Below are 19,112 nucleotides of genomic sequence, written 5' to 3' on the forward strand. Positions count from 1 at the left end.
TAGAGACACTGCCTGTTGTTACCTCTGTGTGGTTCAGGAGAAGCCTGTAGGGCTAGGAAAATTACTCTGTGTGCCATAGCCTGTGTTTAACTGCTTCTCTAACACATTCCAACTTCTACCAGACTTTGATGCCTCTTGACTTGCTATTTCTCATGACAGTGGCCACAGTTCCCTTAATGATACAGACTCAGTCAAGCTAGTTTTCTTGCCTGTCAATGCGTCTATGTCTTCCCCCAGAGACCCTCCAAAACAGAGCAGTTTCCCACTACAGGCTTCACTCCTCTTGAAAGAACATCCTTCAAGGTCATGGCCTGCTCAACAAACAACCTACATCCCAGTGATACACACAAGTCAGCCTTCCAGGTGGTAAAAAGCTTAACATCACATCTACAACCTCTCCATCAAGGAGAAAAGGGAAGAGCTTCATGTCATCTTTGTCTCTGGTGTTTATTACTTGCAGAGCAGGAATCAGGCCATTGGCAGTGTAGGAGCACCAAACTCCAAGGCTGGGCACTGCAGAATTCCTTCAGTGACAGCATACCTTCACTGGTGAAATAAATTGTTTTGTGTTTGAACCCAGTTAGTTTGCTTTGCTTGGCTTTGTCCCAGGTTGCTCCAAGCTCTGAATTCCGCTTTAGAAGTATTTCAAAGTCTAAGGGTTGTTGATATGGTGAATGACCACGTAACAGAGAAGGAAATTCCCCGCTTGGTTTGAGAAAAGGTATGGCTTTGTCACAGAAACTTTCTCCCACTTGTGCCTGGGATCAGTGCTCCAGAAAAAGGAGGACAAAAAAGAAAAAAGAAAAAAAAGAACATGAGTCTGTCTGCCTCTGAGCTGCAGCCACAGTATTTTGCAAGCACCCTGACAGAAATGGGGCTGGCAGGGGTAAACAAGCTATGCCATGGCATTGGAGCAAGCTGGCGGCTGGCTCAGGCATTTCAACAAAGCCCATGGCTTGGGGAGACTCTCTATGAAGGTGGCTGGGGACAGCATGTTTGCAGGGGGAGGGACCAAGCAGCTCTGCTCCACAGTAGGCTGCAGCTTTTGGGTGCCTGCAAGTGCCAGGAGGGGTGCCCGAGGCAGTGGGCCACAAGGGGGTTTCCACAGAGCAGTAATAATGCTACAAAGGCAAAGATCCTCTCTGGAGTGCGGGAACCGCTCCTCGGTCTCACCAGGGGGTGCCATTGCCATGGCAAATTTGCTTGGAGCGCTAACTCCTGTCAGACACCATTAATCTCTCGCTGTCAACAGCTTATGATTTAAACACTCTCCTCCTTTCCCCACCTGCTCCTCCAGCTCCATCCTAAATGCTTTGAAGTCTTTATCAGGAGCCAGGAGCGAGGCGGGGATGCAGCAGTGCATGTGGCAGGAGCATGGGTGAAGTGTGTAATCTGCTGGTTACAAAAGGGGGTGGGGATGGCTGAGGGGCAGACTGACAGGGAGGAGAGAAGAGGAATGGGATTATTGCAGGACCTGACAGTCACCGGCGGCTCCTCTCTCCTTGTAGAGCACTAGGGAACTGCCAGCTCTCAGCCACAAGTCAGACATTCTCCTTGCAAGTAAATATTCCCCTTGAAACTCTGAAGCATCCCCTACTCCCATCTCAACATGGCCTTGGAACTGTCTGGAACAAAGAACGAACAGCCTCTGCCCTGGCTTCCTGTTCCTTTGACCTGCATTTCCAGCACTTTCACCCTCCTTTTCTCCTCTGGCCATCTTCTGTCCCCTGAGATCAGTTCTCACTCTTCACATTTGCCTGTCCTCCTCCTTTTATCCCAGGGCAGGTCATATCCCCAGGGATGCTCCAGGCCTGGGCTGCCACATAGCCGTGTCAGTGGCTCTGTCAGCAGCTGTTGCAGGCAGCCCATAACATACCATGCTGTAGGACACATCAGACCTCTCTGGTCCCCAGCTCCACAGGCCAGTCACATACTGGAGCCTCTCGGGTGAGGGCATGGCAGCTGCTTTGCAGTGAGAGGGCAAGAAATGTCCTCTGGCCTCTGAGGCAGGTGCTGCTCTACTTGCCTTGAAATACTTGTCCAGGACTTCACTGTAGTTGCTGCCCTTGGAAAACCAGCCGTCTGGGATAATCTCAGCTTCCAGCCATTGGATCACACGGCGACGAAGCTCATCTCTGTCTGACTGGTAGCAGACGACTGTCACGGGATAAGATGCAGCAGGAGAAAAAGTAAGGATGACAGTAATGATGTTGGCAGGGAGAACACAGAGGCGACTGGAAATAAAACCAGCCAGACAGCCCTGATGGCTGTTTGCAGGCTCTTTCATCTTTGGAGATGCACAACGACCAGATCAAAGCAAAGATGCCACATGTTGAAGAGCAGATGGGCTGTGGGTGACACCAAGTGGCAAGGCCAGAAAACAACACTCCTCCTAACCCCCTTCTGCCTTCCCATTCCAGAAATTTGTGGAAGAGCAACCCGGGCCTGACTCCTCTCGGTGTGGAGTCCCCATACTGTGGGAGGAAGGCGACTGACAGGGTCCCCAAGCTTCCCGATGCCATGCAGAACAGGTTGGGCTTGTTTGCAGTGCTCTCCAGAGTCCCAGGTTTCTGTAGGTGGATATCACCTTGTGTGCTAACACTGAACTATATATTTCGAAGCAAAATTGAAAGCCTAGATCTTCTGGCTTCTGAGAGTTGTCACGCCTGCCCAGAGGCCAATGGAGCCAGAAGGGGAATCAGTGTGCATTTGCATTGCTTACACACACTAAGGATCTCCTTCTGAATCCAGTGACTACAATCATAACTGGACGGACGGTTTCTGCATGTTTAATGTTGAACTTTCTTGACGCTGCTTTGAGGTGGTGGCTTTGCCCAGATCATGGTGCTTTCCCTTAAGTTTGTACAAGGGTTTGCTCTCATCTGTCCTAAGCGGAAGCCGACAATTATACAGCTCCAGCACTTAAGAGGCCATGGATGGATAATGAATCACAGACCATAGCCCCAGAATCCATAGTCTCACTACACAAGGCAAGGCATAAGGGGATAAACCAGGTACGGGAAATCAAAAACACTTGTTAGCTGATGGGAGAGGTGGTTCAGCTACACCTTCTGACCTTCCAGACAATGCCCTATTCATTATGTAGTGCTACCCCTCCACGTACCAGCTAACCACTCCTGAAGCAAAGTCTCTTTTCAAAAGAGTACTCTTGGATTTGGGGACAACAGCCCCACAGTTACTCTGTCTTAGATCCCCAATGAACCATGCAAAAGAGTCCCTGAGACATCCCAGCACAGTGAAGGGCCCAGGAGATGTATGAGCTCTGAAAGGTTACCCAAGAGTGAAGAGAGCTGGGCTATCATATTTCAACTATTTGCCACCTCAGACTGCAACAGCCAGTGCAGAGGCATCACTTTTACACAGAACTGTTCAACTCCCCCCAGCAGACCCTCCTCCCCACCTCACTTCCTCAATACATGCAGAGGACCCAGCCATGCAAGGAGATGGCTTCTCACCTGGACTTGCAGCTGGACTCTCAGACTTCTTCTCTGTTAATGGAAAACCAGAAGATGACATTTCTTGCACAGTATGAAGCAATACAAATCTCTTCCCACTTGGGGTGCCACTTGGGCAAGAGGAGAGGAAGCTGGGAGCCTTTGGAAACAGGAGGGCCACATGTATGATTAAGAGACTGAAATGTGTCACCTGAGGGGAGGCTGAGGACTGTTTAACCAGAAAGCTCAGGGCCAATACCATCAATTTTTATGAATCTAGTGGGAGGGAATGAAGAAGATTGAACCAAACTCTTTTCACTAGTGTTCACTGACAGGTCAAGAGGAAATGGGCACACATTTAAACACAGGAAATTCCATCTGAACATAAGGAAACACTTTTTTACCGTGAGGCTGGTTGAACACTGGAACAGGTTGGCCAAAAAGATTGTGGAGTCTCCATCCTTGGAGATACGCAAAACCCTGGACTGGACACAGTCCTGGGCAACCTGCTCTAGGTGACCCTGCTTGAGCAGGGGGCTTGGATTAGATGACATCAGGAGAGGAGCTCCCTTCCTACATCAATGATCTTGTGGTTCTGAGCAACAGGCTACATGAGGTTCTGGCAGAAGCTTTGCTCAAGCAGCAAAGGAGGTTGGGCAGTTTGGGCCTGTGCTACTTTTCCCTTGTCATCTGTTTACTCTTGGAACAGCTCTTTTCACAGAGGCTCCACTCATTCAGGAGAGATGGGCATGTGCAAGGCTAGGACCCAAGGTGTGGGGGTGAATTAAACAGCCCCACCGTTGAGGGAAAATCCTTGCTCCTAAAGTTCTTGAGTCCCTTATAAACTTGGATGGTAGTATAGGCTTTGGGGCTTTATCCTGAGAGCCTGACCTTCCCTCAGCAAGTAGACTGACAGACTTGCTAGGCTGAACTCCAGAGCTCAGAGAGAGGCAGGCAGGAGCAAGAAGTTGCCCTGCTCTCCTGAGTGCCTCCCTCCCACCAACCCAGTGAGACAATATAGTTCCAATATCCCACCACAGCCAAGGTGTCAGGGCTCTGAGTGGACTCATGAGGGCTCTAATGACCCTCCCAACCTTACCTAGAGCCTCCATCCACACTCTCTACCCACGATCCTATTTCAGCTGATGCCTCAGCCCCTAGTCCTTGCCTGGGATTATGTTGCAGGTATTCCTGTCTTCAGTTCTGTTGGAACCATTCCTGTACTTGCCACAGACCCTGTTGATATAGGCCATGACCTTCAGAATGTCTTCCCACCTCAGACTGCTCACACTGCATCACTACGGACTGGTCTGGCAATTATGGGTCTGTGCCTGATCTGGACTGCCATCACTGGGCCTGATCCTGAATCGATTTCATGGCTCGAATTCAGGCCAACTTCAACACCACAAATTTGCCTGGTGATCTGGACTCTTGATTGAACCTGGCTCCTGTTCCAAGGCTTCCCCTGTTAGACTGCTCAGCAACTGTGGGACAAGGTCCTGGCTGGCGAGACCTCTGCCCTGCCTTGTTATCATGGTTGGCTCCCAGCTCTCCCTCTCTTAGAGGGTAGCCAGCCCTCATCACTCCCTGACACAGGATTACCTTTACAGTGGCCATCGTAATCCACCTGGATCTTGGAGCCAGTGAGGCAGGCGTCACGGTGCAGCTCACAGTGGTTCAGGTATGTCTTGCCATTGCTACCGCACACAGGTCTCTTGTGAGGTTTGCATTTCTGTGAGAGACCCAGAGAAGACATCATTTTACCTGCCAGCAATCAGTTATGGATCAACAGAAGTTCCAGCAACAGTCTGCTCGAAAGAAGCTCTTGGAACAGCCCCCTTGGCCCAGAAGGTGTTTGGAGTAGGCCAAACCCATCCATTACCACCCCAGAAAAACTTGCACAGAAGTCTGAAATCCACCACCACCACCACAGGAGAACCCAGCAGAGAATCAGTGTCCAGCATAAATACTGAGTGTAATCCTGCTGCTCTGTGTGCCATGAACATGCCTGCCTGGAGGTGCTTCTGTAAATCTCCTCTGCTCACCTCTGCTTGCTCAGCTCTGTTACATCTCTCTGTTAGACTCTGCTTCAGCTTTCTGCAACTGAATGTAGAATAAGCTATCAGCAACAAGCAAACAGCACAGCCTACAGTCGAGGGAGGGTTCACCACTGCCAGTCTTCAGGCTGTGAGCTTCTTTCCCCTGTCCCTTTCAGTCTGGCCAAGCCTACCCAAAGTGACAGACACTCTTCCTGCTAACAGGGCATTTTACTCTCCAGTAACCAGGCTGTCTGTGTCAGAACTGCAGGCTCTGAGGGAAGCGGGAGCAAAGAGCCACATACCCGTTCCCAGGAGCCAGGCAGGAATGGTTTAAAAGCACAAGGCAGAGTGGAGTGGGGAGACACTGTGCCTACACAGCTGGGAAAGGCTCTTCTAATCACCTCTGGCTCCCTGCTGGATGGAGCTATTCATTCTCACAGCACTCTACCACAATTATTTCCATTTTACAAAAGCTGATTTTTAGTAGGGTGCTTGTAACCTCCCTCAACAAGACACCAGTGAGGGTAGGTCCTATTGGAACTTGTAGACACTCCTTACAGTGCCCTCCAAAGCCAACTGCATACCAATACCCTACTGGGTTCTCCCAACAAAAGACCTCCAGCCAAGCCTCCTGTGTGTGTCAAGATTGTAGGCAGCTGTGTGAGTAGCACAGCTTGCAAGCCCCAGACAATATCTACCCTACAGGACTCTTTGTTCACATCGCACTGGGAAAGGCCCTGCTGTTTGAAGAACTACTGTGAATTTGCAGCTGCTCAAAAAAAGCCTTAGCTTTGTCCCTTGATCCCATCATGGGATCCTTCCAGTAGCTGAAACCCAGCCAGAGGGTGATGATGTTAACATCTGTCCCCAATGCAGAACCTGTGGTGCCTCCATACCTCAATGCAGAGGCAGGTTGGCTCTCTCTTCTCGGTCACTGCACACTCTCGCCCAGCTCCGCAGAAAACATTGGCACAGATCTTGGATTTGCTCCTTGGCTCTTCCTGCAAGATACAAAGAGACACGAAATACATCAGGTTACCCAGATGAGCAGCAACACAACTTCAAAAAAATAACACAGGGAACTTGTAGGCTGGACCAAAGAGCACCAAGGTGGTGAGGCACAGATTGCAAAACAAGAGAGACATGACTGCAACAGATGGGAGAGCTCAGACAACCAGAAGCAGATGCAGGAGTTAGGGCTACAGCCCCAGCAATACAGGACTTCCTTGAGGTTATCTCTGGAAAATCACCTAGGAGAACTGGAGCAAGCACAACCAAGAGAAAGTCTAGCACGAATGACAACAATAATGTCAAGAACTGCTGTGTTTATAATTTTTTTCATGGAGGGTAGGGAGCAGAAATCTCTTTACTCAAGGCATTTAAGAAGGTGAACATAACCCTGGAGAAAGGTTTGATACTGAACAGGTCAAAGAAATCATCATCAGGCACCAGATAATACCCCTGTCACAAAATCTCATGACTCATTATCTTGCCTCCATTGGTCAAGATTAAACTCTTCAAAGGAAGAAACACTGTTATAGATAATTATACAGTAAAGTTCTCACAGAGAAAATCTCCTCCTGGTACCTGACAGCCAGCAGCTGACTTATGTCCTGCAGTGCATTTTATATGCTTCGTAAGTTTTCTCCTAGCCAAAGTCAGCACAAACATTCTTGTTGTTTATGTAACTGTCAAATCCTTCTTTTTAAGTCCCACTGCATTCCCAAATCAATGACACCTAGCAGCGAAGATTTCCACAGTTTAACCATGTTTTCAATAAACCCACCATTAACTATCAGTCTAATGCCTTTTTCTTCTTAGATCTTTAAAAGAGAAGACAGTTCCATGGGTTCAGACTTTGGAAACCCCAGTTTAATTCGCTGCTTGTTTCCTTTGTGACTCTCATTTCATCTAACATCTTCTGCCTGTTCGTTAAGTACCTGGGTTCGGGCAAGCCAGCTGGCCTCCTCAACAGTTTTGTAGAGATGGAAGATCGAGGAATGTAAAACAATCAGTGGGTCAGTCATATATACCGTGACTCTTCTCTCTAATACACAAAGGGTTTTTTTTATCTTCTCACCTGAGTATTATTCTTAACCTCATTTGTGGAATCTCTGTACCTCCATCATATACTTTTGAAAGTAGGTGATCAAAAAAGGAACAGAACTTGCTGAGAAGCAAGCATTGTTGATACAAATAATGACAAATGCTGAGCACATTTTTTTTTTCCTGTTGCCTCTTTACCCTAATTTTTGGGGCTTTTTTTGTTTTGTTTTATTTTGTTTTGCTTTTAAACCACAACTTCACAGTGAGTTGCTGTCTCTGCTGAACAGTCCACACTGACAGCCAGGCTATTTTCCGAATGACCTTGCCCTGGCTTTCAGAATGTTTCGTCTGCTGGCCTACTGCATAGTCATTAAGCCAAAGAAGGGCTTTTCAAACTGCTGCAGGATTCTCTCCAGGTTTGCACAGCAAGATACCTTTTCTACTCTGCAAAAGTTCCTATCTCACTGCTCATGCCATAAAATAAAAACATAGTATTCAGACATACCAGTCTTTGTTCAGAAACATACACTGTGTCCCAGACCTGCTCACGCCATGAAGAGGGTCTGTTATTCTCCCTCTGCCCCTTTGCTCTCCTTTCACATATTGTTTATGAGCTATGACAGACACTGCCCCTTCCGCTACACCAACATCTCCTTAGCTATATTCTGAGGAGGGCTGGGGCAAATTATTTAGGAGCTTCTGGGGTGGGATGGAACAATGTGAGTGCTTCATTACAAAAAGTAACCTCACGCAACTTAGGGCAGAAAAGGAATAAAAGCTCATTTTGCAAAAAGCATAAAGAAAACTCAAATTCTCCCAGGTTGGAGTCTGGTGAGGGCACTCCCACACCTAAAATGCACTGTAGGCACCTAAGTGTCAATCTCTCTAAAGGGTTTCAAATGTGTCTACCATTCACCAAGCCAAAGACTAACAAAAAAAGAACTAGACAAGGCTTTGAACTGCCATCCACTGAGGTCTGTAATCCAGGTGCCAGGCAATAGATGGCAGCACTCTGCCTCTCCTTACCCATGGCCAGGCAGGACTGCCAGCAGCAGATTCTTGGCCATGCCCACTGATGCCAAACCTGCCTCTTGCCTCCTGAGCTGAGATGGTGCTGCTACAACAGCAGCTGGCCTTGAGCAGGTGTACGCAAGGATTGAGCTTGTGTTGCAAGACTCCTTGACACTCCTCAGATCACTGGAAATTAGGCCTGTGACATGGCTGTCCTGGCCACAGCTCCCTCTCCTGTAGGACCGGAGCCCAGGAGCCAGCCTGCAGCTCTCCCCCCTGAGATCAGGAGCAGAGATGCTGGCAGGGTGACACCACCAGAACAGCCTCTGAAGACAACCTGCCTTCTGCCAGGCTAGAGAGCCATGTTATTCTGATTTTTCTTATTAATCAATGCAAGATGGTTTCATGGTTGCTTCTTTGTTATTGTTTTAAGCTGTCCTAGGTTGTCAGTGGGTTGAAGCTGGTTGCCACGTCCTGGCACAGCTGTCTTCACCCAAGGGATTTGCCAGAGAAATTAATCAATCAAGCTGCTCTGCCTCCCTGCTTGCCCTCTCACTCTGGCACAGCATTTCTCACACCCAGCTCGCTCATCCTCCCTCCTGGCAGCAGCAGCCATGGTAGAAGATACCAAGCTGGATGCTTGCTTCACCTTTAGTAAAAGCAGCTCTCAGCTTCCATCCCAATTCTCTCAGCCCCCTGTGTCCCTCATCCTTGCAATGCTCACCTCACAAACCACACATCCTCCATCTACAACCTACAAAGTTCCTTCTACTTGTACGCCCCCCTCCCAAAATCTCTGAGACTCTCATGTCCTTCCTTCACCAGGTATCACCTTTCTTACCTTCATATCCTCCCCACCTTGCAACCTGACCCAGTGCAGCTGCTTTGCAGGTCAAAGTGCGCTCCTCCTGCCTTCAACTCCTTCAAGAGCCAGACACCACTTTCCTCTGCCAGCCACACACACATGAAGTTAGCAGTTGCCACCACCACTGCTTGATATGGCCACACAGCTCAGAGACAGGTCATGGCATACTGCAGGGTGGGAGCTCTCTCTAGAAGCTTCCAGTCATATTCCCAGAAAATGCCTCAAACCCCTCTGCATAATTGGGAAGGATTGGTGGATGATGGTGGATGACTGGATGAGTATGGTGGGGGTCTGCAAATAAGGCTTCATAATTTTCACTCCTGGTTCTCTGGCAACTTCACAGATACCAGCAGCCAGTTTCTCTTGACAGATATTCTGATCTTACCTCAGACATTGTCATGTTTGTTCTTTACAAAGCTCCATCTGCTGGAGTCATGTGAGTAAGCAGGGATGGCATCTGCCACTTCTATATTAAATAGCTTGTCCTTGCACCTACTCTGCAAAAGCTTGAAAATACGAACTGCAAAGGTTGAAATAAAAGGTCACACACAAAAAAGACTCCACAGTGTTTCAATGCCATTGCCATAAAATCAATTTCAATATATGAGGGCTGGAATCATGTTTTTCACACTGCTTCCTCCCTGCGAGCTGCCATTCCCTTTTCTGTCACCATGGGCTTGGGAAGTGTCATTTATTCTGTACACAGCGTGCTTGGCAGGCGGAAGGGAAAGGGAAGAGAGTCGTTATTAATTGCTGCATGGTGGCATTTACACTGCAAGCCATGACAAGCAGTTCCTCTTTCCTGCCTCAGGTGACGTGCCCAAGCTCTCTCCGTTTGGGCAATGCTTTTAATTACTCCTTTGTTGCCTAGAGAGCAAGCAGGAAGGTGTAACAGCTGCAAGCACGAAGCCAGAGCAGGCATACCTGGATTCTGGAGCATTTGCCATGGCACAGGGGCACTCCTGACTCTTTACCCTGTGGCCTCCACAGGGGCACAACCTCCCCAGACATCTTTTAGGACAATGACTATGGAGAAAGCTGTTTGCCAAGGGCTCATGGGCCAGAAACTCAGGGCAGCTGGGCAATGTCATGTTTGCACAGTCCAGACTGTAAACTGAATGGGAACAGGGACCCACTCCACCTTCAAGGGCTTGGGAAACATAACGTCATGGATGAAGGGTTATTTCATGCGAACAGGCAAGCGCCAAGTAAAAGACTTGAACTCACAGCGCAGTGAGCCGCATGCACTGCTTCTGCCTCAGCTGTTGCTTCCTGGGGAGCAAGGAGGAAAACGGAGACATTTCCAAGGCACCCGCTGGCGAGAAAGCCGGTGGCATCGTCGGAGGTGAGTGATCACCATGGCAACCGGCAATGCAGGGCCTCAAGGTGGAGAGCTAAAATTAGGCAGTGCGAAGGATTGTTTCTCATCTCTAGCAGCAACTGGCGCTAAGGAGTTGGACTCCCAACACAGTGTATGCACCAATGTTGGTAGCATTTCCAAGCCCCTGTCTGTGCCCAGATCTCTGGGACGGAGCGCAGTTCAATGTGCCGACACATGGTGCCGGGTGTGGTGCAGCCCGGGTCAGTGCAGGGGGCCAAGGTCCTGCAAGCAGCTGTGCCTACTCTACACTGGTGGGACTGCACCAAAACACAGTGCAGCACGCCTTCACCAACATAGAACCATAGAATCATTTGGTTGGAAAAGACCTTTGAGATCATTGAGTCCAACCAAGCCCTATCCCTAAGCACCTTGTCTACCCTGTATTTTAAACACCTCCAGGGACGCTGACCCAATCACCTCCCTGGGCAGCCCATTCCAGTGCCTGATTTTCAGTGAAGAAATTTTTCCTGCTGTCTAATCTGAACCTCTCCTGGTGCAACTTGAGGCCATTTTCTCTTGTTCAACATGTCCATGCATGAGCACTCTGTATGTCCACTCACAACTGTCTCTGAACACAGAGCACCCGGTAGAGATTGTCCGCATACTCTTATGCTGCAGGGCTTGCCCAAACACAACATCAGTGCCTGTGTCTGACAGCCCATCTGCATTTTCAGCAAGATATGTGAGTGACCACATGCACAAAGGAAAAAGAGGCATCGTGGCTCCTTGGCTTTGCAAGGGAGCCTCCACACTGCAGCTCTCTCTTGACTGCTCCCTCCCCTGGCCCCTGCGCAGTCACAGCTGCCTGGTGTCACTTGGTAGAAACCTAGACTTTCCTAACCAGCCTGTGAAAGCTGAAACCATTTACAGCTCAGCAACAAAACACCTCTGTAAGGAAGAATGAGCTTCCACCAGCAGAGAAGAGCTGTGCAAACAGCTACACATCCACTGTGCCCCATGCCTGAAGGGAGCAGCAGGGATTTCTGCCATCATGCATGCTCTGAGAAACGAGCAGAGACCACCCTGCTAGGAGATGAGGAGTTAATGTGTTCAAAAACAACTCCTAAGACTGCTTTTTGCTTTCTGTGCATCCTTCCATACAAAATCTCCTTTTGGAGATCTCAAAACTCTTTCTCAGCTGCCCACGCTGCATGGAGGAATAGGACCCACTGTCCTGCTCCTACTGACACAAGTAAAAAGCTTTTCTGCTATTAACAGTTGACTGCAGGCCTTTCTGCAGTTCTACCATCAGTTTGTGGAAATCCACAAAATGACTTGACCACTCACACAATGCTCTGTGCTGTCTGCTGTAAAATCAGAGCTTTGCGTTTTTGCCCTGCCTGATGCACAAGCAAATCAAAGCACTGTAGCAATGAAAGCTCCTCTGGGAGGCAATCCCATGTATTATACAAACTTGAGTACCACATGGATAAGGCAAAACTAAAGGGCAGCAAAATGATGCCTGGGGTTGCAGGACTTGCACATATTCTCAGGCCCCAAAAGCTGGGAGGGAGTTTTCAGATACGACCACTACAATTTACAATAGATTCCCTTCACAGAGACATGGAGAATTGAGCTTTGCAGCCATATATTTTCAGCCAGTCCTTCCTACGTCTTCCCATCCACACCCCTTCTTCCTGTTCCCTGCCAGGACTGACACAGGAGTAGGGATTTAAGTATTCTCTGAACATGCCAAAGTCTCACCTGTAAACAGTGTTGCCTGCACAAATTCTAAACTTAATATCCAGCCACAAAACCTAGCACTTCCTTCAGCCGTTGTCTTGGCAATGTTTTCTTCTCAACACAGAAAGATTTGCAGACACAAAGCACTAGGTCAGCAACACACTGTGCTGCAATATCCAAAAAGAGAAGGCTGGGCATCAGTGCAGCTTGGGGGTGGGGTGGAGGGTGTCAGGAAAACTTAGTAACTCCCGTACAGTGATGGAACTGAAAAAGCATTTGGCTCCCCAAGTCTGCCTCTGGGCAAATCAGCTTTTTCCCCAGCGCGCCCCTCCTGCAGAATCCTACATTTGCTGGAGTTCACACACAGGCACAGCCTGTAACCTCTGGCCATTTGTGCCACTGGCCCTGGCAGCACGTTTGTCCTGTTGTTCTAGTTTGTGAATAACAAGAAAAGCACTCATGCCTCCCCACAAATCTGACCTAATTCCTGTGGCAGCTCCCTGGATCCTCTAACACTCTAGTATGATGGGGTGGAAATTTGGCAGCAGCATAAAGTGAGCAGATTAGTGTGAAACAAGCAGGCACCCCTGACGCTGGGCTTTCCATAAATAGGTAGGTAAGGTGAACATTGCAAATTCTTTTCATTAGGGCTGTTGCCTCAGGACATTTGCAGACTCTGGAAGAAACCTCACACAAATAGCCTTAAAGTCTGACTTGGAAAGTTTGATCTTCAGTTGTCAAAGATAAAACGGAGGTAAACCCAGCATGTGGGGATTGAACCATGCCTGATTTCTGGTTGAGCTCTGCAATAAAACCTGCCTCCCAGGACATCATTGCTACTAAGATGGCACAGCTGTGGAGTGCTCCATACCCTCTACTTGGGAAGGAAACCTGCCATCAGAGGTTGCCGAACCCACTGTTGGAGGGTGACATCAAAACTCAATTGCACTCTTCCTCGGGTCTGGTGTTATCCAGTCCCAAAGTGGCACACTCTGAAGCTCCCCCTTGCTTTGCCTCCCGGAGGCACACGGTCCATGTCCTGTGGCTCAGAGCAGCCAGGGTATCAATGGGTAGCTCAGAAGGCTCCAAAACAGGTTTTCCCCAAGCTAGTTAATAAAAAAGGGAAAGAAAAGATGTTTGTGAGGCAAAGTCTGGACCAGTGCTTGATTCCCCCCCTGGTCTGTGACCAGACACATTTGACCATGTTTCCAGTCCTAACAATATCCTATTGGAAGGGTGTCAGCATGAGGTCTGCGCTGGATGCAAAGGGATCCAGTGCCATTAAAGCTTCAAGATTCCTCCTCCCCCAAATCTTAAAGCCGTTCTGCAAGCAGCAGAACTAATGAAGCCCAGTTTCCAACAGCTCTCTGCATGGCCCGTCTGCCAGCTACTTGCAGGGCAGTGTACAGACTAAGGATGGGGGGGTCTTTGCAGGTCCCTCTCATTAAGCCAGTCACGTAGAAACACAAAACCAGCTGGATCCCATTATCTTGGAGGCCTCCACCACCTTATCAGCTGTGGCGGAAACAGGCTGATAGATTCAAGACTCACTGGAGGCAAGAGACAGTCAAGCAGAAACAGCCTGCTGACATAGCTTTGCTTTCTTGGTGATCCAGGCTGTAATCCCTTTGCAGAGGTCCATGAAGCACTCCTCTGGCTCAGCCTCTTCTCTCAGCAGACTCAGCACCACTGCTGCTCACAGCCCTGGGGGCAAATCTGCACCCCAGCCCCCCTGCCATCACTCCAATCCTGCTTCAGTCTCCTCAACGCTGATCCTTGTGCTCCCTCCCCAACATCACCTTGTGCTGGAGGATAGACTCTCCATCTCTCTTCTGCTTTCATCCACCCCTTGGAGCTTTTGCTGCTGAGGGACTTCAGCCAGCTGCAACCCAGAGCTGTGAACAGCCATTCAAACACACTGCCAAGAGCTGCTGCATTCCTTGTGGGATGCCTGCCATAGAGAAGCTCATGTCCCAATGCAGAACCCAGTCACCACTCCACTTTGCAAATCTTTCCCTGTGTCTCTTCCTGTTCTCAGCTGACATCCAGGACTGGCTCGCCAAATACATCACACAACAAAATGCAACCACTGAAAGGCTTTTGAATGCTTAATAGATAAATATTTAATGACAGCTGACTTTTGCTAATGGGAAACAAGCCAGATCATACATCTCTGCCCATGCTGAGAATTGGGGTGTATTCCCAGAAAACTTGGATTCAGAGACAAGCAGACAATAGAGGAAGGGACCTCCAACTCCCAGAGCTCAGAGGAGGTTCCTTCTCTGCAAAACCTGTACCTCGTCAATTTGTGTGTGACCCTTGTGGGCTGATCAGTCCGTGATCCATGAACTGGCTGTGTCCACCTTATGAGCTGGAGAACACTGAGGCTCTAACTGACCTCTGTGATGAGGGGAGCCCATGAGGTCAGTGATACCTGCACAGGGCCGTGGAAAAACAACATTGACTGTGGCAGCCTGCTTGTGGATATTTGTTTGTGGCTTTGTTGAGGAGATGAAGACATCTGATTCTTCTACAAGAAAGACTGCTTTGGCAGTATTGCTTTGCAGAGATTAGCATAGTAGATACAGGGAGCTCTACCTCCCCACTGACCCCAGTGGCCTGGCCCCCCAACAGAGACTGCAGCCCTAACACACCAGCCAGGGCTTTCTCGTGTCCCACAGAAAGCAGGCAGAAGCTGGTGCCTGCAAGGCAAAGGGCAACAGCAACTGAATGGAAGGAGGCTTTTCTCCCCACAACCTAATCAAAAGGAGAAAGGTGTCTGCCAAACAGCTGATTTCTCTTACAGTGTGATGCTGCTAACAGTTTACTGTGTCAGGCACACCTCTCTTCGGGACTCCACTGTGTGAGGACTCTGTTTTCCCTTTTAAACTGGAAGGAATGTCTGTGCTCTGGCCCCACAGCCTCATATTTTCCACCACAAGGCAATGACCAGTGAGGCCCCATAAGGGGAACAATGACATGAGAGTCTGGGGAAGAGGAAATCTCTACTGCGAACAAGTCTGGAAAATGGCTGCTAGAAGGAAGGGAGCCTGCGTCTGGCTGCGTTCTCCTTGCTGCAGCCTTGCTCTGCCACTCACCCTAAAACCCCGCTCGCACTCAGCTTCAAAACTGTAGCAGCCCCAACCTGCACTGTCTCTTAGTCCTCTTCCCTCCACCTATCCCTGCAGCCCTTCTGGAAGAAGAGGTTGGATTCCCTCCTGCTGCATCATGCAGTGAAACTGCCAGCTCCTCTGCAGCCACCAGAAACTTTCTTGCTAATGCTGGCTCCTGGCAAGGCACGGAGGCAGGAGATCAGACACTGCTTTGTGCATGCCAAGCCAGCTGGAGAGGCTGCAGCTGTGAGCAGGGCAGAGGGAGTCCCATGGGAGGAGAGGAGGTGCAAGTGCTGCACCGTGGTTTCTCAGAAGGAGCAATCCATTTAATCACTTAGTATTTTGTTAAGAAAATAACCCTCACGCACAGAGGAGGATCTCAGTGCACATGAAAAGTCCTAAATGAAGGCAGTCCCACAGGACCTGCAGGATGAGATTGGTATCATCCTCCTCATGTGAAGATCGAAAAAGAAAGGTCCAAGGGAGGTGATTTGCTCAAGAACTACCAGAATGCAGCAGCTCAGCTCCCTTTGCTCCCTGGTCCAGAGCCAAAACCACTTCACAATCTGACACACAAGTCATACCCCCTGTTTGGCTACAACCACCCTTCCTAGACCCCGACTGCCTTGGGCCAGGCTCCATTTTGCCATGGCTGGACTTCTGGGAACTTCAATTATCCATCCTATTTTGTTAAAACATAAAAATAAAACCACAACCAGCATTGATTCCTAAATTTCAACAGGAGGGGCCATTGAGCACATGAGACAAGTCACACTACCTTAGGAGCGGTCGGAGGAAGACCTTGCCAACATGAGAGTGTGAAGGAGGAGGATGAGGAGCTCCTTGTGAAGGCAGGCAAGCAGAGGTCTCAGCCTCCAGGTCTTAGCAGAGCTCTGGAGCACAGACTCTTCCTAGCCACTAAACACAGACTCCATCACCCCTCTTTCCCTCCAAGCACCACAGAACCCAGCAGCAGAGACTTGAGATAATCGTCCCCATTTTGGGGTCCACTTCTTCAGCAGTCCCCCCATCCTTGTTATCCAATCTGATGCTGCTCATGCCATATCCAACCTCAGATGTTCCCTTCCAACCCCTAAATCTGTGGTGACCCACAGCTCTTTGTGTGTCAGGTCAGTCCCTTTTTTTTCCATCTTTCATCTCCTTAATTTCCCACACCCAGAAGCCCTGCAGATTTTACTGGCCCTGCCAGTAAGTCTTGTTGCCTCTTTTTCCAGCCAGCTGGGATGATTTATGGGATCCAAATATGGCACATTTCTCAGTCATCACCTGGCTCCAGTGGAGGAAAGGGAAGAGCGAGCTGAGCAGTTGGAGGCAAGTTAGGATTTACAACCCTATGGCATCTCCTCATCTCTTCCAGTAACTGGATACACAAGAGGAACACGGAGTGCAGGAAATGCTGAGGTTTACCAGCAGCCTCCAGCTTCTTGTGCAAGAGGCCTCAGTAGATTTCTTCCCATCGCTAAGGCAATGGATTTGACTAGCTCCGTGCCTTAGTCCTTCTTTACCCACCTTCTAACACAGCATATTGCAGAAAAGCAATGAAAACCACTGTGTGATTGGAGGGAAATACTGAGTCAGCCTCAGCGTGGGAGGGAGAGTGAGAACAGAATTGGACACAAGCCAGTTTTGCACTTCCCATCTTCCATCATTGGTCAAGGACTTGCCCAGCTCTCCGCTAATGCTGAGCAGCTTCAGGGCCGCTCCACTCAATGCCTCTGCTGAAGGTGGCTCTGCAAGAGAATCCCCAGGTGACAGTACTCTGTGCCACAGTCATTTATCTCCTTTGAAGCTGCTTTACTACACGAAAAGTCACAATAACCCCTTTGAACAGTGGGAACAATAAGTAAGGGTCAGAATAAATCCCATTATTAGGCATTATTTTGTCCAGACAACTTCTCTTGGCTTGAGGTCTTGACCAAGCATCCCCTTCCTGAAACTATAGAGTCGGGAATAATTTGGTAACTATGGGAGAATATGAAAACACAAGCTGGGTAAAACAAACAAGCGAGAGAGGAGCAGTTTGGGAAGGCTAGGAAACTAACCTGGAGTCTGCTTGTCAGTAGTACATCTGCCAAAAAGGTACAGCTCCATCAAAGGTTAAACTGTGTCCCTGTAGCCAGAGGGAGCTGAAGACAAGTCTGCCAAAGCTCTGTCATATACAAACTAGGATTTCAGGAGGTGGACAGATGCAAAGAATGCTCTCTAGGTTCTTCTAGCCTCAGCTTTTACTACTGAAGACCTTACAACTAGCAGAAGGGTGTGTGCGCCTACTCGTTTATATTGGAAAGAGGAGAGGAAAAACACTGCTGTAAAAACTAAGTGAAAAATCCTTGCTGTGAAAACTACACAAGGAGGGCTGCACACGCATAAAAACTACAGGGAGAGATGTGCATGTGTTTTTCTCTGCCCTCAGAAACATCAGCAACAAGCAAATCCCATTAAACTGCAGGGGTAGTCACCCCTCAGCCCCACAGCTGGATCACAGAGCAGCAGTGTTGGGCCATTCAGGATCCAGAGCAATGTGAACCGTGACCCTTGAGTTAGGACCAGCTACTTCTTTTCAACTCCTGCTGCGCCTGACATGCCCCAGAAAGCCTCCAGCACAGGCATCTGCACCAAAAATCATCCCTGTGCAAAGCTAACACCATTTCACATCTATCCTGAAGAGTCTTTCCTCTGCAATGGGGAGACAGCACTGTAAGTCTCTGACCTACACTTAATGGCTGATCTCTTTACTGAGACAGCTGGGAGGAAACTCTGATAAGGCGAGAAGGCCATGAGAAAATTGGTAGCATCACTATGAAATATACTATAAAATCCCATCACTATGGTAACTGCCACAGCTAGCACGAAAGAAGAAAACTTCCTAAGTCTGAGGGTTTCCAGCCTTCCCATGGTCACCCCAAGGATGGGTATCACACTGGGCTATAAGCGCCACAGCCACTCGCAGCCTCTTTGCCCCTGCACTGCTCCTGCAGCTTTTGCTGAACCCTCCTCTCGCTCAAGATGCTTGGTCAAACATCCAGGTTTTCTCTCAGGCAAGCTCCTTGTGCTCACACTGTTGTGTCTTGGTAGATCCCTTGACTCATTCCTGAGTTAACCCAGCATAGACAGAAGGGGAACAGGAGACAAACTATGTTGTGTGGGCTATCAGCAAGCAAGATGGAATGTATTTCCTTGACACCTCCCCAACCTGCTAGCTTACAAACTGCTGGTCTCACGACATACCCATTACAACTAGGTTCCCTCTCAGAGCAGCAGAGCAGTATAGGAAGTGAAGGGTAAATGTAATCTAGTAGGGAATAACCTCTGCTGCTCCCATAAGAAGCAGCACACCCCATGACCACACATGCAGTCTCATTTACTCTCCAATTCTTACAAAGCGGACCTCCCTGTATCACCCCATGGCCTCTGTGCCAAGCTGAGAGCACAGACTCATCAGTATTTGCAGCCCAAAAGCAATTCTGTGATTGGGAAACAAGAGAAGCAATTAGTGAT

At 49.0% G+C, this 19,112-nt stretch overlaps 1 protein-coding gene across 1 annotated transcript in view; it reads right to left on the bottom strand.

Annotated features, from left to right (window-relative positions):
* Positions 1–19,112, bottom strand: part of FSTL1 (follistatin like 1) — a 54,841-nt gene that overhangs the window by 8,230 nt on the left and 27,499 nt on the right. Inside the window, exons 3-6 of the mRNA XM_009557003.2 lie at positions 6,391–6,495; positions 5,058–5,187; positions 3,477–3,509; positions 2,027–2,157 (exon numbers count right to left, since the gene is read on the bottom strand). Coding sequence (XP_009555298.1) covers positions 2,027–2,157; positions 3,477–3,509; positions 5,058–5,187; positions 6,391–6,495 — 399 coding nt within the window. The remainder of the gene's footprint in view (positions 1–2,026; positions 2,158–3,476; positions 3,510–5,057; positions 5,188–6,390; positions 6,496–19,112) is intronic.

The sequence above is a fragment of the Cuculus canorus genome, chromosome 1 (genome assembly GCF_017976375.1).
Source record: "Cuculus canorus isolate bCucCan1 chromosome 1, bCucCan1.pri, whole genome shotgun sequence".
Lineage (NCBI taxonomy): Eukaryota > Metazoa > Chordata > Aves > Cuculiformes > Cuculidae > Cuculus > Cuculus canorus.